Below are 22705 nucleotides of genomic sequence, written 5' to 3' on the forward strand. Positions count from 1 at the left end.
TGGGGAGGAGAGGATTTATTCAGCTTAAACTTCCACAGCACTGTTCTTCATTGAAGGAAGTCAGGATAGAAACTCAAGCAGGGCAGGAACTGATACAGCAGCCGTGGAGGGGGTGCTGCTTACTGGCTTGCTCCCCATGTCTTGCTCAGCCTGCTTTCTTATAGAATTCAGGACCACCAGCCCAGGGATGGCACCATTCACAATGGGCTGAGCCCTCCCCCACCCATCACTAATTAAGAAAATGCCCAACATACTTGCCTATAGCCTGATCTTATGGAGGCATTGTCTCAGTTGAGGTTCCCTCCTTTCAGATGACTCCAGCTTGTGTCAGGTTGGCATAGACCTATTTCCCCTGAGAACAGAGCAGAGGGTAAAGACAAGGAGGAAGAGCTAGGGTTTCATGCAGATACTTACTTCATGTCTTTGTGTGCCAAACATCTCTCTCATCTCCCAGTCCAAGCAGGATGAAGATGTGTCTGCCAGCCGTTTTGAAGATAACGAAGAGCTGAGATACTCATTGCGATCTATCGAAAGACATGCACCATGGGTTCGGAATATTTTCATTGTCACCAACGGGCAGATTCCTTCCTGGCTGAACCTTGACAACCCTCGAGTGACGATAGTAACCCACCAGGTGTGTGACTTTGCAAATAGCCCAAGGCTGTGGTTTCCTATCTGTGCTTTCAGTGTGGTACAGTGATCTCATCATTTCATTGCCCTCACCTTCTCTACCTCCATGTCTACTTTCTTTGAATTACCACAGTCTCTTCCCTTCCCTCTTTCTAAATGCCCAGCCAGATCAAAACAGCTCACATTTACCTTATGAATGTGCTCTCTGTTAAAGGACATTTTCCGGAATTTGAGCCACTTGCCCACTTTCAGTTCACCTGCTATTGAAAGTCACATTCATCGCATCGAGGGGCTGTCACAGAAGTTCATTTATCTAAATGATGACGTTATGTTTGGTAAGGATGTTTGGCCAGATGATTTTTACAGTCACTCCAAAGGTCAAAAGGTAAGTGCTAAGATGGGTGGGCACCTAGCTGGAAAATCAGTAGTAGATGAGGAAATGCATTTCCTCATGTGTCCCTGTATACATTTCTATGTGCGAGTATTAACAAGTCTGCATTTGTGACTCCCTATCTCAGGAGAGTCTGGATTAAGAGTAAGAAAACCACAGTGGGATATTGCTTTCCTGCAGCCTCTGATGAACATGACCCCCCTTTTCCTCCTTGAACCTTTATATTTTCCACTATAGCAAACCCACTTTGCAACAGAATTGCAGCTAGAGTGAGTGACAGCAAAATGACCTACATACACAATAAGGGGGTGGGTGAAATTTCATGTAAGGTGAGCTGTCTGGCTCAGGCTGTGCTATGGGGAAGGGTAGAACACTGAAGGTTTAAATCAGGTGGGATGGGGAGACCTCTCTGAATTGAACTGGATTTGTTTGTTTGTTTGCTGTGCTGGGGATCAGCCCCAGGAACTCATATATGCTAGAAAAGTACTTACTCTACCATAGAGCCAAACAAACTACTTACTCTACCATAGAGCACACTCTAGTCATTGACAGGCTCTAGTTCCAGTTTAGATTTAAAAAAATACATTCTGAATAAGTGTAATGTGCAAAGGAGCTATGACTTTAAAAAGGAAGGGGTATATTTATCTTTAGTGAATTTAGAGAGTAAACATGTGTCACATAGCTCACTTTGGGAGCTCAGAATGTCGTAGGAATTAATTTGCCTAAGCACAGCCTTAGCCTGGAGATAGTGGCTCCTGGCATTCACCTTCTCCTTCCCTGAGCCTTGGGGGATTATGCAGAAAAGCTCAGGTGACTAGTAAGTGTCATGGCCAAAGATTGACTTGTGGAAGAGCCCCTTCCTGCCTTGCCATGTCTTTGTATTCACATGTAAGTCTGACACATGCCTATTTTATTTAGAAGTAGATTATAAGATCATGTTAGTAAAACTAACCCATGATCCAAGTCCTTGTTCTCTGAAGCAACTGGGAAAGAAGAGCCATGCTCAGCAGGTTTAACTCTACAGTGGGTGTTGGCAATGTGGAATAGCAGTAGCCAGTCTTTGAGAAAGTTTGGAAACCCAATTTTTATCTAAAGATATTTTAATTCAAGAGCGAAAAGTGTCAGAAATTGCTGTATTTCCTCTTTGATTTTATCACAGGTTTATTTGACATGGCCTGTGCCCAATTGTGCTGAGGGCTGCCCGGGCTCCTGGATTAAAGATGGCTACTGTGACAAGGCCTGTAACAATTCAGCCTGTGACTGGGATGGTGGTGATTGCTCCGGTAAGGACGTTTAAATGTGACTTGTTCATTTTTGCATCCTTAATCCTAAGAATATGTGCAGCTGATTTCCTAACCCATACATCCCATGTGACTCGGTTTATTCACAGTATCCATTACTGAATGGATTTCTCTGTAGGCTCTGCATTTAAAAATATCTTTTGTTATTGTTTAAAGTTTCTAGAATACTCTTAATTATGTTAACCCAAGGATCATTCCAACTGGTTCTATAAGAATCCATGGCAGTAACTTTCGGGGGAAGCTGCAGTAGGCTGTGAAATAATCAGAGTTGCAGAATGAATGTCTCTTCAGCTCCCCCATTCACCTTTGGACTTTTATGTTGACACTTTTTAAAATGTGTTTACTTATTACTTTCAGTTCATAAAGCACTAAATTCTAGAACTTTATTTATCTGTTTTGAGACGGGATTTCTCTGTAGCTTTGGAGCCTCTCCTAGAACTGGCTCTATAGACCAGGCTGGCCTCGAACTCACAGATATCTGCCTGCCTCTGCCTTCCAAGTCCTGGGATTAAAGGCATGCACCATCACTGCCTGGCCTAGAACATTATTTATAACCGTTTTGATTTTTGGGCTCCGAGAAAGGGAGTGTGCACAGATGTTATCACCTTGGTGGTCTAGATGAGGAAATGGACTTGGAAATGTGTTGAATATTAGAGGAAACAAAGTGTCAAGGCTGTTTTAGCCTTCTTTCAGGTGCCCTGTTATAAAATATAGGCAGCTGCAAGGAGAGAACACAGCTATATAACTAGACCTAGTTACTACCTGTGTCTTGACATGGTTTGGGGAATTCTGAGTCATGGTCCTTGGAATAATCTCTTTTCCCTCCTCCAGCTTTGCCCTATCTGTCTTAATCACCACTGCCTGTACCCTTCTAGGTGAACTCCCTTCCCTTAAGACACAGGGAGTATTCATGATAAGGAATAGGATGAGCCTCTGTAGTGGCAATCCATGCATCAGCCTTGCACACATTTGTAAGGAATGATGAGCTGTCTTCTTTCACAGTTGTAAGTCTAGTAAAGACTCTTCCTTCCTTCTCCCTCTACAGGTAACAGTGGAGGGAGTCGCTATGTCGCAGGAGGTGGGGGTACCGGGAATATTGGAGTTGGACAGCCCTGGCAGTTCGGTGGAGGAATAAATAGTGTCTCTTACTGTAACCAAGGGTGTGCGAATTCCTGGCTCGCCGATAAGTTCTGTGACCAAGCCTGCAACGTCTTGTCCTGTGGATTTGATGCTGGTGACTGTGGACAAGGTATATGTATTGCCATGAAAACATTAGAAACAAAAGGCTAACTCCACTAATAGAGGAAACACTCGATGGTTGTCATTACTTAAAGTATCCTCAAATGGGCGAAAAGTTGGAAATTAGCCATTGAAATTTATTAATTGAAATTCATGAGCATCTCTATAGTGAGTCAGGGTTAATGTTCCATGTAAACTGCTGTGGTCAGCTCAAATGGTAAAATGAGCCATAGTCCCAAACCTTGTATTACAATTTTTGAGCATTTTAAAATAAATTTAAAGTCACCTTAGAAAATAAGAACTTGAACCCAGAGAATTAAGGGAAGGCAGTAAAAATGTCTAAGAAACCATGTTTGTGTTTTTTCCTCTAGATCATTTTCATGAATTGTATAAAGTAACTCTTCTCCCAAACCAGACTCACTATGTTATCCCCAAAGGTGAACACCTGTCTTATTTCAGCTTTGCAAAAATAGCCAAAAGAGGAATCGAAGGTGCCTACAGTGACAATCCAATAATCCGACATGCATCCATTGCAAACAAGTGGAAAACCATACACCTCATACTACACAGTGGAATGAATGCAACCATGATATACTTTAATCTCACACTCCAAAATGCAAATGATCAAGAGTTCAAAATCCAGATAACGGTAGAGGTGGACACAAGGGAGGTGCCAAAGCTAAATTCTACAACTCAGAAGGCCTATGAAAATGTGGTTAGCCCAGTGACACCTCTTCCCCAAGCTGAAATCTCTTTTGAAGATGTTCCCAAAGGGAAACGCTTCCCCAAGGTCAGGAAACATGACATAAACACAACAGGGAGATTCCAAGAGGAGGTAAAAATCCCCCTGGTAAATATTTCACTCCTTCCAAAAGAGGCCCAAGTGAGACTGAGCAAGTTGGATCTGCAATTGGAACTTGGAGACATCACTCTAAAAGGATACAATTTATCCAAGTCAGCCCTGCTGAAGTCTTTCCTGGGGAACTCAGCAGATAGTAAAGTAAAACCTCCAGCCAGAAAGATGGACCAAACAAATGACAATTTGGAGGTCCCACAGGAAAAGCTCTCTCATGGAAGCCCAGGTGACGTTGTTGCTGGTCAGAGATCAGAGACATGGATGTCCCCAGTGGGGACAGTGAACTCGAATGGCCGTGACCATGATTTAAATCCACCTCTAGTCTTGGAGGCTGATGCAAGACCTACTTTGGAAACTCAGACCCAACATGCACTAGGCATGAGTGCACCCAAAGAAGAGCTCAAAGGGAATGAAGAGGAAAGAGGCAGAGTGGAGGGCAAAGCTGACAATCACATAGCTGTAAATGAGGTAGTGCCTGGAAGGAGGCTGCAGCACTACACAGAGAGTTACCCAGGCTTTTTGCCCTGGGAGAAAAAAAAATATTTCCAAGACCTTCTTGATGTAAGTTAGATCCAGCCTTATTCTTTGTCATGCCCAGGAACATAACTAACTTTGTAAGTGGTAATATAATACTAACTACCATTTGTCAAGCACTTTCCTGTGACCACACCGAAGTAAGTGCTTATCTTGACTGGTTTCATTTAATTTCCTCAATTACCCTAATTATAAACATGCCACATACTTTTGCAGTCTAGGAAATGGTCCTTACTGAGTAAGCGTTTTAGCTGGGGTGGAGGCTGGGAACATGGAGGAACAGCAGTGACATCCTGTCTCCTTGGCTTGCAATTCTGATTCTATCCCAGCTTTACTGCCCAGAAACCTGAGGTTCAGATAAGTCCATTGACATTTCCACCATCAGCACAACCAGCCCTGTAAGCCAAACCTCAGAACCGGGGCTCTTGTCCCTTGTGTCACATGTGGCCTACACTATGCTATGGTGTCATTTTCCCTGAAGGGGCTGCCACAGTGATGAACACTGGAGAATACAAACACAGTCACTTCTCAGGAAGACTAGAGGCCACTAAGGAGGACAAATTGAAATAAAGCTGATAGTTGTGGCTATGTGGCATTTCTGTTGAGTCATGAGTCAGGAGTCCCAAGGGAACTGGTCTCAGGAGCCACACCCTGTGAGCTGACCCTAGATGGGCCGGAGTTGACAGACTAAGAAAAGTCGCATGGTCAAGGACGGACAGTGAAGAAAAAGAGCATGAAGTGGGCCCTGTGCTTGTCCCTCTCAGCCCTTTTGGAGGCATCTTTTTGCCTTGCACACTGGGCATTTACTAATTGAGTGGAAAGTGGCAGTTCTCACTGGTGTTGCTTTTCATGACTGTAGACTACTGCAATTTTCAAGCAGTACAAAGATCTGCCATAAAAAGGGAAGATCTTTTTGAATCTTCTTCCTTGTGACTTGATAAATGGCCGCCCTTCCCGTCTTTTCTTGAAGTGCATAAACACGCCACCTATGCAGTTTCTGTCCTGCAATGGTGGTTGCACGCCATCCACACATTCCCTGTGGTTACCTCCAATTCGGTGCCTGTGAGAAAGTAGCCCTTGGCAGCGCCCTTGCTCCTCTAGCAGCTGGACCTTTCCAGTATTTTACAACTACAGCACTTCAACAGGTTCTTCCACATTATCTTATGCTTACCTTTTTATTTCCATCAGCAGAATTGCTAGGTTTCGTCCTCGTAGACTTTATGTCCTAAAACGTGGCACTACTTCATACTCCCAATGGTACACAGGAATGCTTGCTCCTCCATACACTAAACAGCACTAGTCAGGGTCATTCTTCCACATTTTCTTCAGTTTGTGAAGCAAAAAAACTTATTCTATTAAAGTATGTTCACATTCTTTGCCGGTTTTCTTTGCCTGTACAGTTCTGCCTAACTGGTTTTGGTTTCTATCATATAGTGGAGCTCAGTTTCTTTTAGTCATACCTAGAACTCAAATACATGCTCTTTTGTTACCACCACTATACAATCTGTATGTAAGCAGTTTTTCTAAATGTTGTATTGAATTGGCTAGTATTCTATAACTAGTTTTTAAGGCACACCCAATAGGCCTGTTATGTCACTGTTATTCTCAAGCCAGTGCTTTCCCTAAGATCCTTAGAGTGACCTCACAGCATGGAGTCACTAACCTTGAGGACTGTTAGTGAGCAGTCATCACATTGTGTAACACGGTGCATGGCACAGTGTTTGTTACATGTAATTCTCATTTTAGGAGGAAGAGTCATTGAAGACACAATTGGCATACTTTACTGATAGCAAACATACCGGGCGGCAATTAAAAGATACGTTTGCAGACTCCCTCCGATACGTCAATAAAATTCTAAACAGCAAGTTTGGATTCACATCCAGGAAAGTCCCTGCACATATGCCACATATGATTGACAGAATTGTTATGCAAGAACTACAAGATATGTAAGTCTCAGTTGTGCTTGTGTGCCTGCCTGTGTGCTTGACATTTGTATATTTGCCCTGATGAGCTGTGGCCTTCGTATCTGATGAGTCAAAGATGCCATATAAATAAGATGTGAAGACAAACTTGCGTTTTCATAAACATCCAATACTGTATGTACCCAGAATATCCAAAGCTCTTTACATGTTATCTCTGGACAGGTTCCCTGAAGAATTTGACAAGACATCATTTCACAAGGTGCGCCATTCTGAGGACATGCAGTTTGCCTTCTCATATTTCTATTATCTCATGAGTGCAGTTCAGCCCCTGAATATTTCTCAAGTATTTGATGAAGTAGATACAGACCAATCTGGTGTCTTGTCTGATAGAGAAATCCGAACACTGGCTACCAGGATTCATGATCTGCCTTTAAGCTTGCAGGTAATGTATCGTTTCAACCTTAAGCTTGTAACATATTGAGTGGAAAATAATTCTGATAGCACCTCTTTTTCTACTGCATTTCAAGTAAAGATAATTCTGAATATTTAACATATAGGCTAGCAACTCATCCGTTTATTAGTGCCAGGACTAAAATATGTGAAACTTGTGTTTTGTGGTCTTGCATTGGGGAAATCATGTATTAATCTCCGAGGGGAGAGCCAGGTGGTAGATACCTGCACATGATCCTCGTGACAAGTTCATTCAGGGGATGGGGTGCTGTGGACTGGAGATCTCCGTCAAGTCCTCCTGTGGTCCTTAGAAATGCAAAACTCAAGTAGGGAGATGTTAAAATGAATTGAGTTGTGCTGCATCATTCCCTGTGAGCCTGGACCACCTTATAAAAATGGGTGTCTCACCAACTTCACTCACCTTCTAGTTCAGATGAGGATGTAATATTGTGTTGTCTTATTTTGCTCTTTTGAAATGTTTCTATTTTATACTTAAGAATGCTATTGCTTTTGAGTCATTTAGAATAGCCACTTAGAGACTCTTATATACTTTTTATTATGTTTTTCCCATTTATTTATTTATTTATTTATTTATTTTCTTTTTGGTTTTTCAAGACAGGGTTTCTCTGTGTAGCTTTGGAGCCTATCCTGGCACTCGCTCTGTAGACCAGGCTGGCCTCGAACTCACAGAAATCCGCCTACCTCTGCCTCCCAAGTGTTGGGATTAAAGGCGTGTGCCAGCAACGCCTGGATTCCCTTTTATTTTTTGAGATTATAATATAATCATGTCATTTCCCCCTTCCCTTTCCACCCTCCAGATCCTTCCATGTACCTCCCTTTCCATTAATTGTTGTTAGACACGCGCGCACACACACACACACACACACACACACACACACACACACACACACACGTATATATATTTCTAAATACAGCTGGGCATTGGTGGCATAAATACAACCTACCCAGTCTATATAATGTTACTTGTATGCACATATTTTTTATTTTTAAACCAGCTTTTTTATGTATAGTATATATAACAGATTTATATTTTGCTTTGGTTAGGATTTGACAGGTTTGGAACACATGTTAATAAACTGCTCAAAAATGCTTCCTGCTAATATCACTCAACTGAACAATATCCCACCAACTCAGGAAGCATACTACGATCCCAATCTGGTAAGTTTCATGGTAACCCTTATCAGATGCCTCTCCACCATTCTGTGTAGCACATCCAAACCAGAGGCAACATGGCAGCACAGATAATACACAATCACTTACATCTTTCTTGGGAAGCCTTCCCCACTCTGAATACGTAAGTTCATTTTTAGATTGGTTGGATTCCATAAATAGACACTCTAGTGACCGAGGGTAGCAGCAAGTAACCCAAGAACTCTCTTGGAAAGAGCACTCCATAGAAATATGTCAGACAGGGTGCTGCTGGCCCCTCCTGGGCTTTGTGGGGGATGACGGATGAGCTCCACACACCTGTGGCAACGTCACTTCTTAACTAATTGTTACCTGTAAGAGATGTCCCCATTTCAGAGATGTGCAAATATGTGCACCTCAGAATTGATGAAAGGGCATACAGCATACACTATTTAACTTGTTTTTGTAAGTTATACATATGATATATGGGGAAATGCTTAGAAAATCAATTGGATGAAGAGGGAAATGGGAAGCACACACTATGGCCTGAATTATCAAAAATTCCCTAATATTATCCACCCCTACTTGAATACCAGAATATACATACCTCAAAAGGCATATTAAATCACAGATAGTTTTTTAGTATTGTCTACTTATGTTTTCATATTTTGTACAATGAATATCTTTTGATTTCATAATCAGAATAAAATTCTATTAAAATTTTTCTGGAGGGAGAGGTGGCTCAGTGGTTAAGAGCATCTTTTGTTCTCGTGGAGGACCAGGGTTCAGTACCTACATGTTGGTTTACAGCTGTAACTTCTGTTACAGCTGGTTCACAGATGTCTATAATCAGTGAAAGGGTATGTGTGTAATCAGTAGTCATTTTCTGCCTCTGGAGAGGATAAAATCATTTTTAAAACATAGAAGTTAAATTATGCAGGCTAAAGAAATTCTCAGCAGAGTTTTAAAATAATAATTCTTTTTCGAAGTTTTCCTAGATTTAGTCATACCAATTCTGTGAAAGCTAATATAGTCAAAGGCATTTACAGGTTAGTCACCTGTTGTAATTTATTTGTTTGTTTTTAATTCTGCTTAAGCCAGGCCTTGTGGCACATGGCATGTAATCTACCACATGAGAGGCAGAAGTGGGAGAATCACAACTTTAAAATCAGCTTGGGTCTCCTTAGTAAGTCCAGGTCAGCCAGGACTTCAGAGGAAGAGGCTGTCTAAGAAAACAAAAATAATTAACTGCTTCATTAGGCCAAGGATGGGTAATTAGTTTGTCATTCACATGTTTGTCAAGGTAACTAAATTGCTACTAGTTATCAAGGACTTGAACACGCCTTTCCCCTCAAGAGGGGAAGTAGGCACTCTCGGTTGCCAGCTCATTGCTTGTCTTCTCAGATATGTGTACCCCACGGCTAGGATATAGCTTGTGCTGGGCCCCTGAGCCATTGCCCTTCAATATGTCCTTAGTCCCATAAACTCTTGGTGACCCTTACATTCAGCACCCAATGCTAGTGCCTCACTTGCTCTTCTTGTCTTGTCCTTGGTGGACTGTCTGACCCACTTGTATTCTCTCATAGCCACCAGTCACTAAAAGTCTTGTCACCAACTGTAAACCAGTAACTGACAAAATCCATAAAGCGTATAAAGACAAGAACAAATATAGGTGAGTATAAATCATCTTTGTCTGGCTTCGGACGGTTCTGAAGGTCATGCTGGCATGTTTGCACCTTTACAGTGTCTTATTAATTGTGCATTCATTCAAGGGTCATGTGAGGTTCCCTGTTGTCCTCTTAAAAGATTTGGTCATTTCTGTGCATGTTGGGTCCACTCAAGGTTTTTTGGTTTTTTTCTTTTTCCTTTCTTTCTTTCTTTCTTTTTTTTTTTTCTTTTGCTTTTCAAGACGGTTTCTCTGTGTGTATCTATGTATAGTCCTGACTGTCCTGGAACTCACTTTGTAGACCAGGCTGGCCTTGAACTCATAGAGATCTTCCTGCCTCTGCCTTCCTAGAACTGGGATTAAAGGTGTGTGCTACCACCGCCTGGCTTCGATAAAGTTTTTAAGAATGCTTTTCCTATTGAAATTTTGTGTTTCATTTCCAAAAACTCTTTAAATATGTTTGACAATTAGGTTTGAAATAATGGGAGAAGAAGAAATCGCTTTCAAAATGATTCGTACCAATGTTTCTCATGTGGTTGGCCAGTTGGATGACATAAGAAAAAACCCCAGGTACTATTTTTTTTTCTGATTGATTATAAAATTATGTTTTGTTTTATTCTAAAATTAAATTTGACTAAGACGGGAACAAGCAGGACTAGAGAGAAGGGAGTGGCTGTTTCAATTTAGAGTAGACAGAGAAGCTCCATGTTAAAAGGACATTCTATTTCCTCTGGGTTTGACCAAAGAGGTAGGAGACAGGAGTTAAGTGTAGGTTCCCCAAGGAGGGCTTGCTGAGAGGTGGGAGCACGGGCCGTTCAGTGAGGTCCAGAGCAGACTGGAAGGGAGGGGTGGGGCTTGTAGGCAACTGACACTCAGTATTTCTAATAAGGTTTGTCCTAAGCAATTGTCCCGGCAGTCAGACTGAGTCCTAGTGTCGTAACACACAGGAGGGGTCACTTGAGTGGATTCTTTAACTGATGGGGCAACTCATTGGCTGTTTGATAACCTAGGGCTTCTTAGCCATCATGTTTTTTGTTTAGTTTTATCGTATTTTTGAGAGGTTCTCACATGCCAAGCTGGCTGAAACTTACAGAGATCAGTCTCCTCAGTCCTGAGATACAGGCACCAGCCACCTGGCTCAGCTAATTTCCTTTTTCAAAAACTCTTTTCTTCTTTTGTTCTTTATGTAGGTTCTTAACATGTTCCTACATCCTCTCTGTTTTCCCAAGAATTGGTAGTTGGGTCTGAAGGTTTTGTTAAATTTGATTTTTTTAAATTTTTTGTTGTTTTCAAAAGTGTTGTCACATCTTATCATACTCTTAGTGGCACCTTGGATTAGTGATTTTTGCCCTAAGGAAAGCTTGAAACACTGGGCGGTGGTGGTGGTGGTGGTGGTGGTGGTGGTGGTGGTGGTGGTGGTGGTGCACGCCTTTAATCCCAGCGCTTGGTAGGCAGAGGCAGTTTGAGACCAGCCTGTTCTACAAGAGCTAGTTCCAGGAGAGCCTTCAAAGCTATAGAGAAACTCTGCCTTGAAACACTCCCCCCCCCAAAAAAAAAGAAAAAAGAAAACTTGAAACAAGAAGGGGTGTACCATCTTAAGCTGGTTGTGCTGAGCTCTAGCCTCTCGGCTTAGTTGGAGATACATTAATTCAAAACTCAAAGGGTCTGCACCTTAGGACCAGCTCTCTGCCAAACATCCACAGGAGCATGGTCTCACAACTCAAAGAACCTGTTTCAGAGGTTTTCTAATTTTCTCCCAGCTGCTAACAAAATACTGCAGCCAGTCAAATACATTTTCTGAACACATACATCTGGCTGCACTAAATGGAAGTCATTTATTTGTTCCCATAGTTACATGACTCTTTCAGAGTTATCTTCCCTAGTTCTCTTGTTTTGCAGGTAAGGAATTTGCAAGGGAACTAAAAGGCACCCTTCCTCCTGATATTTCCTGATAGGGAACTTTATTAGCAAATGCACCAACTTAGGGTGCTGGCGCGTTGGAAATGCTTTTGAAAGCCAGATCTCTTACTTTATTGGATCAGACTCATGCGTGTGATTATCAGTGATATTAGCTCTCTGTTTCAGGAAGTTTGTTTGTCTGAATGACAACATTGACCACAATCATAAAGATGCCCAGACAGTGAAGGCCGTGCTCAGGGACTTCTATGAATCCATGTTTCCCATACCTTCCCAGTTTGAGCTGCCAAGAGAGTATCGGAACCGTTTTCTTCATATGCATGAGCTGCAGGAATGGTAAATTCTGGTTTTGCATATATGTGTGTGCCTGTATATCTACATATATATTTATATCTGGATTTTAGGTTGCTGACATTTCCTTAATGTTTTACCTGCTGTGTAATTTATTTGGGAAAATACAGTTACAGTTTTATTAAGCATTTAAAAGACATTTATTGGTGTTTCAAGAGATTTGAGAAAATATGTGACTGGGTTTTTATAATTTTACTGAATGAAACTCCTTTTATTCAGTTGTTTACTGATCAATGTCTATTGATCAATGTTCACTTGAACAGCAGCACTGATTTGGAAGAGCTTGTTGTGTGGTGCATAATGAGAGGCACATGAAATGAGCATGGGCTGACCAGAACCAATGGAAACTCCGTAGCTAATGTCTGAAAGATTGACATCTGGTAAAGCACTGTTTGGAAGTTGCCTGTTACACTTGGGAAGGATGAAGACAAGAGAAAATAATAAAAATTTAAGTGGAGGTCATAGAATACACCTTACCTTTTTTGAGCACACAGTTCAGGGGCATGAATATTCATGGTGCTATGCAGCATTGGTCGAGTTTGAAGACCCTTTCATCACTGCCAAAGTATCCCAGAGCCCTGGAGCAGTCATTTCCTGATCACTTCACCCTCAGCCCCTGGTGACCATTCATTTGCTTTCTCACTGAATTTGCCTATTCTGGATGTGTAAGGACATGTGCCATGTGACCTTGTGTGTCAGATGTCACTTTAGGGGAATTGTTTTCTTCAGTGATAAGGATCAAACCCAGGGCCTCCTGTGTGCTAGTCAAGTGCTTTACAGCCAGGATATACCCTGAGCCTTTGATTTTTTAAGACAGGGTCTCTCATTATATAGCTCATGCTGATCTGGAATTCCCTTTGCAGCCCAAGCTGGTCTGCAGCTTGTGATCTGAACCTTGGTTCAGCCTCATGAGTGCTGGGAGTAATTTGCTCACACTAAAGTAACTGGCAAGTGAGAGATCGAGCCTGCCTCTCAAGTTTACACATTCTAGTATGTTCTGTAGCTGCTGCATGCGCTTCCTTCATATTTGACTTACTGCCATGAAGTCAGGAAACTTCATCTTTGAATTTATGAAGACCTTTAACCCTTTGCCTGTCTCACTTTGGTAGGTGCAGGAACCCAAAGATTAAGGATATATAATGCCAACTTTGAGGTGCTTGAATTCTACCCAGAGTGGTATGCACCAGATAGGATATATTGGTGGTGGCAGCAAGGTTTGTGATGATATTGTTGTCCTGGGAATGGAACCACTGATTCTTTTGGGGAAAGATAACGTTTGGACTTTATTTTGTCCCTATGAAACATGGCTCTCACCCCAAAGGGAATAAAAGTTTATTCTTGAACCAAATGTGAGTGACCATGGCCCAGGAAATGAATTCAGGTTTCCCAAATAATGCGTTTCTCTGTGGAAAAGGCTTTATGAGGTTTCTGTGGTTATTAAACAAAAGAAAGTCATTAGTAAAAGAACTTTAGAGATAACTGATTAGAAACATCAGGTAGGTTAACAGCTGTCTGCAAAAATACAACTCTCATGTCAAAGTAGGTAAGTTTATTCCGGAGCCAAATAAGAGTGGCCATGCCCTGGGAACATAGAATTAAGTTACCTCTAATTCCATGTTCCAATGTGGTAATAGTTAGATGAAGTTTTTTTTTTATAATAACAGAACAAAGAAAGTCATAAATAAAGGCACCTTCCAAATATGTGGTGGAAATATTAGATTGATGGATTAAGACAAAGCTGAGAAATGTCTGCTATAGGCCTTGATGCTGTCTGCTGGCCTCAGGGAATGAAGAGCAGTGGATGGAGCCGAAGGGACTGTTGGGAAATTGGCAGGTCTTTGGCCTGTCTTGACAACTGGAAAGAGCTTGGTGGGTGCATAAATGAAACCGTGGACTCCCTGCTTCTGTCTGTTCATTTGTATAAGGAGAAGCTGTGAGAGATTGTGGATTCATCTTACATACACAGCTTCTCACTGTGTTCAGTTTCCAGGAGCTGCAAAGACAGTTCTTGACATGCTTCCAAGTGTTAATTCCCCCAGTGCAATGACTTTATCTCAGTGGCACAGCTGAGTAAGTGGTGGGCTTAAAGGTAGTTTGAGCTTATTTTTGTGTGTGGCACCTTCTAAGTAGTTGGCCATGTCAAGATGAAGCTGAATATCTCCTTCCCAGACACCAGCTGTCAGAAACTCATTGACCTGGACAATGAACACAAGCTTTGTACTTTCTATGAGATGTACCTACTGATGCTCTGGGTAAACAGTGGATGGGTTATGTGGTCCAAATCAGAAGTGGGAATGACAATGACAAACAAGGTTCTCCCATAAAGCAAGTTGTCTTGGCCCATGGCAGCATGTGCTTGCTGTTGAGTTCTTGTTATAGACCAGGAGAGGAAGTGTCAGTCTGCTCAGGATGCACTGTGGATGCCAGTATGAGTGTTCTCAGCTTTGTTATTGCAAAAAGAAAAAGAAACAAAGGGAAAAGGGGAGGAGGGCAAGGATGTTCCTAGGTTAAGGTTAGACTGAGGGATACTATTGTGCCTCTAGGTTGGGGCCTAAAAGAGCTCACAGGATCCAAAAGCTTTTCAGTTTCTCTGAAGATGATTATGTCTGCCAATATGTTGTCAGAAAGCCCTTAAACAGAAAAGAGAAGTCCAGACCAGAGCACCCAAGAGTCAGCATCTTGTTACTCCATGTGTCCTACAACATAAATGCTGGTGTTTGCTCTGAAGAAACAACACACTAAGAAAAACAAGATGGCTGACTGCCTGCCTCAGCCTCTTGAATGCAGGATACAGTTTCAGCTAATTTTTTTTAAGTTAGTTTTTTTTTAAATTTATATTAGATGTTTTTGTTAGCATGTACATAATAATGTGTTTTATTATGTATTTTAGCATTGTACACTCCATTATTTGTTCTGTCCCCCCACTCTCCATCCCTATCTCCCTGTCCTCTTGTTGGTCCCCTTCTTTCCTTCATTAGTACCCCTTATTCCCTCATGATATATGTATTCTTTTAGCTCCTATCTCCCCCTCCCCCATCAGGTAGGAGTTTTTCTTCACTCCCCATGAATCTTTTTAGCTTCATAAGCTAGGTACACACAGGAACATATGCAGATTAAAATCTAGGATCCACATATGAGAGGAATATGCAGTATTTGTCTTTTTGAGTCTGACTTTTTCTCTTGAGAATTTCCAGTTGCATCCATTTTCCTGCTAATGTCATGATTTCCTTTTTTGTTATGGCTCAATAAATCCCATTGTATGTGTGGATCATATTTTCTTTTTCCTTCACCTGTTGACAGACATCTAAGCTGCTTCTGTGTCTTATCTACTGTGCATTGGTACGCATGGCTGTGGTGGTGATCCCACACACATTAGAGTCTACTGAGCTGGCTGTGTCTTAGCTACCATGAATAGTGCAAACGTACACTCGCGTGTGTGCGTGCACGCACACTCACGCACACTGCACACAAACACATACACAGACACACACACACACACACACACACACACACACACACACACACACAGTTGTGATGGTGATCCCACACACATTAGAGTCCATTGAACTGGCTGTGTCTGGTCACGTGTGGAAGAATAGGACTTAAACTAGAAAGTCATCTATTCCCGAAGACTAGTAAGAACCTGGGACTAGGCAAAAGCCCAAGTGTAGTAGGTATTGGCTTATCTTTTAAGCATTTTTTTATTGAATGTTCTTAACAGTTTATTATTTCCAAAGTATAGATGAGAAACTGTTGCACTCCCTCTCTCTATTCCCAGCTCTTGTGTTTTATGTCCCTTTCATTCTTCCCTCACTTTTGCTTTATTCCTTTTTCTTCTCGTTGCCCTAAGACAGCTTGCCTCAGCTAAAACTGTACTATGTGCTTTACTTGTCTGTCTGTCTTGTGCACAGCCTCCATTTTTACCCTGATTGTATGACACACCTGTACCCCCACATTTCACCCACTTTCCTGAGAACTTCATTTCCAGAGTCGCCACAGTCCCTGACAGCTGCTTTCCTGTGGCTCCGCATGTCCCAGAGCTCTCATGGGCCCTGCTCATCCCTTCTGTAGGACTTTGGGTGACTGTGCCAGTCTGCCACTGTTGTTTTCCCCTTTTCAGCCAGACATGTTCCTTCTCCCTCAAAGTGAAGGGAAAATGGTACCTTATTGGTGCAGCTGGCCCCATTTGTCTAGGGTTTTCTACAAAACTTTATTTTGATAACACATGTTTCTAGCCACCCGATTGATGGCATGTCAGTGACTCTACAAGTTTCTAAACACTTTCAAGCAGAAACTTAATCTTGTTTATTCCTCCATATCCAGAAATTTTTTTCTGAAGTAAATGAATGTGAATGAATAAATTTTAAAAATGTTATTTTAAGGTCTACAAGTACTGTTCTTTGGAAGCCGAGGAAACATTTACAGTGTTTATTATAAAGTAAAAGATCTTTAAAATATTAAACGTGTCATAGTACAGAAAATACTTTCTCCTTAGGATATTGTAACAGAAAACTTTAGACCTTAAAACCAATCCAGAAAATCTTGAAATAGATATATTTTCTTGTTTTTTATGTTGTTCATGTGTGTACTATAATATCAGTGTTGAAGCATGTCTTCTTCAGACATATAAATAACAATAAATACTTCTATAATAACCAAAAAATAAAATAAAAGATAAGAGCTTGTGTTAGAAATGTGTATTTTATTAATTTTTAGGGTTGACTATGGATAGTATCTTTTTGCTTTTCAATATGCACAGTATGTTTTTGTAAAACTCAGTGAACGATTCTTATGTCTCCAAACAGGAGGGCATACCGAGACAAGTTGAAGTTTTGGACCCATTGCGTACTAGCAACATTGATTATATTTACTATATTCTCATTTTTTGCTGAACAGGTAAGTTTTCTGTATTTTACATAAATCGTAAGCACTCTTTCTGGGTAGACTGTATCAGCACCTTTTAGAAAATGATATAAATTCAGACCCATAGTCAGGTGTAGAGTCCTAGAACTCGGGAGGCTGAATCACAAGCTTGAGGATAGCCTGGCCTACTTAGAAGCTGTGTTGAAAGTCTGCGCGCACGCGCGCGCGCGCGCACACACACACACACACACACACACACACACATGCACACACCAAACAAAGAAGAAAAAGGAAGGTAAAACGGTTTCACAAACAGTACATTTACCTTTTTCCTCTTTGCTTCAGCCATCCATGTGCCCAGCATGCAAAGTCATACCCATTCAGCCAGCCTAGTGATGCTTCATTTATTTCTCTTGTCTTCCTTTTTACTTACAAACTCAGTGGGTTAACCGTGGACCCCAAATTATGACTGAAAAGTTCTATTTCTAATCCTAACTTTGCCTAGAGTCATTATCCTGTATTAAATTTTCTTCCTCTGGCCTTCCTAGAGAAGCCAGTGTCTCCTCCTCAGATACTCATGGTCCTGTATGTCACTGTACACACCAGCAGTCCCTAGAGAAGCCAGTGTTTCTTCCTCAGGTACCCATGGTCCTGTATGTCACTGTACACACACCAGCAGTCCCCTTACATTCCTCTGAATTGCCAGATTGTCCTTCCCCCTCTGTCACATCCTTGTACAACTGGGCTTACTTCTGTCCACCTGAGCATGCATCCAACCTCCTTGATGAGGGTCCAGAAATAGGAAGATGTAAGGGCTGATAATAAAACGATAAGAGAATCTTCACTGAACTATAGTGTGAAATACTGTGAAGAAAAAGACTGAAGGGGAGAAATGAGAAATGGGCCCATCTCACTGGTACAAGCCCAGAGGCCTCCTCAGCCTCCATGGGAGGCGAGTGCTGAGTGGAGCTGCTCTGCTTGTCACTCACAGGAAGTGCACACTGAACAGGAAGAGTGTGAGTATTGAGAGCTTTAGGATAAATGATGGCTTCCTGCCACAAACCAAATGAGTGAGCAGGACAGTATGGCAGCTGGACCGTCACCCGCCTATCAAGTAGCAAGACCTTTCTTGGTCCTGGTTGCCATGTTCTCGTAGAGGGGGAACCACAGCATCACCTGCTTTTAGAACATGGTTCCCCCAGGAACTTAGCAGTGTGCTTGCAGATGTTTCAAGCTGAAGGAGAGGGACTTGGCTGAGGTGACCCACAGGGATTGTTGTAAGGAAACAAAGACCAAGCTTTCTCTTGTGTCATTTTTTTTTTAAGATTTTATTTATTTATTATGTATAGTCTTGTGCCTGCATGCCAGCAGAGGGCACCAGATCTCATTCAGGGTGGTTGTGAGCCACCATATGGTTGCTGGGAATTGAACTTAGAACCTCTGGAAGAACAGTCAGTGCTTCTAACTGCTGAGCCACCTCTCCAGCCCCTCTCTTGTGTCATTTGTACTAGAAGAAGACAGGGAGCTAGAAAGATAGAAGGGAAGGAGAAGGAAAAGGAAGATTGCCTTCGTGTTTCTCCAGCACCCTGCACTCTACCTGCGCAGGGTCTTTCTGTCCGTCTTCACCCTTACCATCCACCCTCAGTCCAACAGCAAACACTGCTCCTACCCCAGCTCCCAGGCCCAGCCTCTTGAGCTGAAGGGAAATGGCTGATCCTGTGTAGATGAGAAGAGGAAAGTTAATCTCAACATTAGGGATCCAAATGGAAACTGCAAAAACATAGTTGGGTTTTTCCCCTCATAGCGGTTTCACAATAATGATTAGGTTTTCCATTTCAGATATAGCACATGTAACTGTTTTTGAGAAAACAAATACTTAGTCACTTTCTAAACGACACATTTAGAAAGGAACTTCAAAAGTCCCGGTGGCAGTGGTGCACACATTTAGCTTCAGCACTCGGGAGACAGAGACAGGTGGAGCTCTTCGTGTTTGAGGCCAGCCTAGCCTACTGAGCAAGTTCCAGAACAGCCCCCAAAGCTTCAGAGAAACCCTGCCTTGAAAAAAAAATGAACTTCACAATAATTTTTTGTTTATTTTTATGTGTGTGGGTGTTTTGCATGCCAAGTTGCTATGTTCCATGTGTGTGCAAGTGCCAGCAAAGGCCAGAAGACGGCATTGGATTCCCTGGAATTGGAGTTTAAGACTGGTGAACCACCAGATAGGTGCTGGAAATCAAACCCTTGTCCTCTTCAAGAATAACTAGGCTCTTAAGTGCTGAGCCTTTTTTCTAGCACCTAGAAATTAACTCTTTGCATTGCAACCCATTCATAACCATTGTCTTTATTGTTGATAAATACAGAAAAAATTGTCAGGATTTTAATGTAGTTTTTCTTAATAATTTAACTTTATATGCATTGGTATAAAGGTGTCATCCCCTGGAACCAGAGATACAAATAGTTATGAGCTGCCATGTGGGTGCTGGGAATTGAACATAGGTCCTCTGGAAGAACAGCTAGTGCTCTTAACCACTGAGCCATCTCTCCAGCCCCTAATGTAGTTTTTTTTTTTAACTGTCTTATAAAAAAGTCTATTCAAACCCAGAATCAGCGGTCTAATGATTAAATGGCAGCAGTTCCTTTCAATTAAAAAAAAAATCAAATGAAACTGGACAAAGGTCTTGAAAATAAATGCCCTTAGCAATAGCTATATAAAGTCTCACATTACAGATCTTTGAAAAATGAACCATGGGCCAACATAATTTTAGGCTTGCATCTTTGTGGGCACATGCTTAAGCATATTGACTGTAGCACTAGGAATAACTAGTGATTGCTTTTGTTTGGGGGAAGTGTGAAGGGAACTTGAATCAGGAAAGTGTGGGTCACAGAAGGAACGCCTGTTTCACCAATAGTCTTTTGTTACAATAAATCTTTCTGCCAAAGCCGCCTGAGCCCTACCGCCACATGGGCAGTCACCACAAGCCACCTGAGTTCTGCCCACCCAGTGGATGGACAAAATAATACAGAGACATATTAGGTACAAAGCTGCTTGGCCAATGGCTAGGATTTCTCATCTCTTAACTCAGTCTTATTTATCACAAATCTATATATTTTATAAGACTTATCTTTATAGAGGATGCGTTTTGCTGACACCCTCTCTTGCTGGTTTCTCACATCTTGCCGCTGGAGGAGTCGAAGGGGAAAAAGGGGACACTTCCTCTTTCTCCTTGCTTAAATATGAGTCTCCTTGCTATGTCACTTCCTGCCTGGATCACCACTTCTCTACTACATTTCCCAGAATCCTCTTTGACTCCTAGTCCTGTCTTACTTGCTGTTTCATTGGCCAAACAGAACTTTATTCAATAATCAATAAGATAAACATACACAGTACATTCCCCATTAGTCTTTTATCAATATAGACAACTAATATTTATTTTCTGTTCTTCATCATGTAGATAATTGCCCTTAAGCGGAAGATATTTCCCCGGAGGAGGATACACAAGGAAGCTAGTCCAGATCGAATCAGGGTGTAGAAGACCTTCATTTGAAAATCACCTACCTCAGCGTCTTCTGAACATCTCACACCTTACCATCACAGGGTTGTCACCATGATGTGACACACAGACACAGGGGTGTCCCCGAGATGTGACGCACAGACAAAGGGATGTCCTCATGATGAGACAGACAGCCTGCTTGGAAGAAGGGACAGCGTGCAGACATGTTCTTCTGCAGCATGAAGAGCCTACTGCCCTGGAATTAATCAGCACACTGGGAACCTGTGCTGACAGCTGTACAGCTTGTACTTTTAAAGGATTTGCCGAAGGACCTGTCAGCTTTTGATGAACCCTCACTGACAGGCTGCCGGTTTCCTACCACCATCACTGCAGCCTAAGAAGCCAGGCCAGCCTGGGAGCAAATGCTGAGGGACCCCAGGCTTTGCATTCCAAAGGCCACCAGCATAATTTTTCATTTCCTCTTCCTTTTCTCCATTGCTCATTTTTGAAAATAAGTAGCTACTAAGCTAGTTATTCTCTCTTCTGAAAATAACGAATCAGGATGCCCAAACTTGTTTGTGTAGATCTTATTTAAATAATGTAGAAGTATCACTTCCTTTTAGCACATCTAAATTATTGACTTTATTAACATTCAGGTGGTCTCCAAACATGTTTGTGTAGATCTTCTTTAAATAATGTAGAAGTATCACTTCCTTTTTGCATATCTAAATTATCGACTTTATTAACATTCAAGTGGTCTTGAATCACTAATAGCTACTGAAGAGCTCGGGACTGTTGCTGCAGTACTTTGTTTGACTCAGTCCTCTAGGATACTGTGATTTCGTCAGCAGGCCTAATTGCAAAGGGCTAGTATCAAATACCAATGCTAATCACCAGATGTAATTATGTCTTGGAAATGTATATACTCAAACAAAAGTGCCTCACTTCAGAAATGAGGAGTGCTGGGAGCACCAGCTCAGGACTGTGGTGTGCAGGTGAAAATCCACCGTATCTTCCAACAGCTCACTCTCAGCTTGCTTTGTCAGAGCAGCAGTCAGCCACTTTTTCTATAAAAGAACAGAGAGTAAATAACTTGAGACACATCTGTCTTTGTCACACAGGTTTCTTTGCTTAATATTTTTGTTTTGGGGTGTTTTATTTTTTTCAACAACCCAATAAAAAGATGAAAACCAGCTTTAGGTTGCAGCTATAAAAAAACAAGCCCCAGCCAGACTTCACCCAAGACTGTTGTTGGCAGACCGGAGAACCAGCCTCATTTTTACATATGATAAACAAACCCTGACATCAGCCATGCTCTGTTATATCATCATACAGTGGTTTTGTGGAGACGTGATTCCATGAATCCGTTTTGAATTCTGACAGATATCTTTGATCGTGATTTCAATAGTATTCTTCCCAAATGGCACACATTTTTGTAAAGAGAACTTGAAATGTAAATACTGAGTTTGTGCTGTAAATTTTGTGTATTTCAAAAACTGAAGTCTCATAAAAAAGATCACATTTATTGATTTGAGGGTTTTTATTATTATTTATTGTGCATGAATGTTTTGCCTGCATGCCTGTCTGTTCACCATATGTGGAAATCAGAAGAGGGTTTCAGATTCCCTGGAACTGGAGTTACAAACGGTTGTAAACCACCATTTGGGGGTTGGGGATTGAACCCACGTCCTCTGGAAGAGCAGCTAATGTTCTTAGCCACTGAGCCATCTCTCCAGCCCTATGCTTTGATCTTTGAGTCTTTGTTACTATTGTCCAGATTCAACAGTCTTGAATGGTGGTCTGCGTGGTGTGTTTGGCTCTCAGGCTCTGCAGTTAACACTATAAAGTGTGAAGTAATGTAAGGAAAGGGTAGTATTACGACACACTAGAGAATGTTGCTTTGTGGGATGGGGGAGAGATTCTAAGTGGAAAATGTCAAAAAAAA

General features: G+C 41.7%; 1 protein-coding gene across 2 annotated transcripts in view; it reads left to right on the forward strand.

Moving 5' to 3' along the window:
• The window catches only part of Gnptab (N-acetylglucosamine-1-phosphate transferase subunits alpha and beta), a 72260-nt gene extending 49971 nt beyond the window's left edge, over window positions 1–22289 (forward strand). For both annotated transcript variants that reach the window (XM_027392564.2, XM_027392565.2), the window contains 13 exons: window positions 455–634; window positions 845–1015; window positions 2181–2304; window positions 3368–3571; window positions 3933–4978; window positions 6698–6897; window positions 7096–7315; window positions 8389–8502; window positions 10059–10144; window positions 10610–10708; window positions 12224–12391; window positions 17212–17302; window positions 20722–22289. In XM_027392564.2, coding sequence (XP_027248365.1) covers window positions 455–634; window positions 845–1015; window positions 2181–2304; window positions 3368–3571; window positions 3933–4978; window positions 6698–6897; window positions 7096–7315; window positions 8389–8502; window positions 10059–10144; window positions 10610–10708; window positions 12224–12391; window positions 17212–17302; window positions 20722–20799 — 2781 coding nt within the window. In that variant the 3' untranslated portion in view covers window positions 20800–22289. The remainder of the gene's footprint in view (window positions 1–454; window positions 635–844; window positions 1016–2180; window positions 2305–3367; window positions 3572–3932; window positions 4979–6697; window positions 6898–7095; window positions 7316–8388; window positions 8503–10058; window positions 10145–10609; window positions 10709–12223; window positions 12392–17211; window positions 17303–20721) is intronic.
• The last annotated feature ends 416 nt before the right edge of the window (window positions 22290–22705 follow it).

Source organism: Cricetulus griseus, assembly GCF_003668045.3.
Source record: "Cricetulus griseus strain 17A/GY chromosome 1 unlocalized genomic scaffold, alternate assembly CriGri-PICRH-1.0 chr1_0, whole genome shotgun sequence".
Classification (NCBI taxonomy): domain Eukaryota; kingdom Metazoa; phylum Chordata; class Mammalia; order Rodentia; family Cricetidae; genus Cricetulus; species Cricetulus griseus.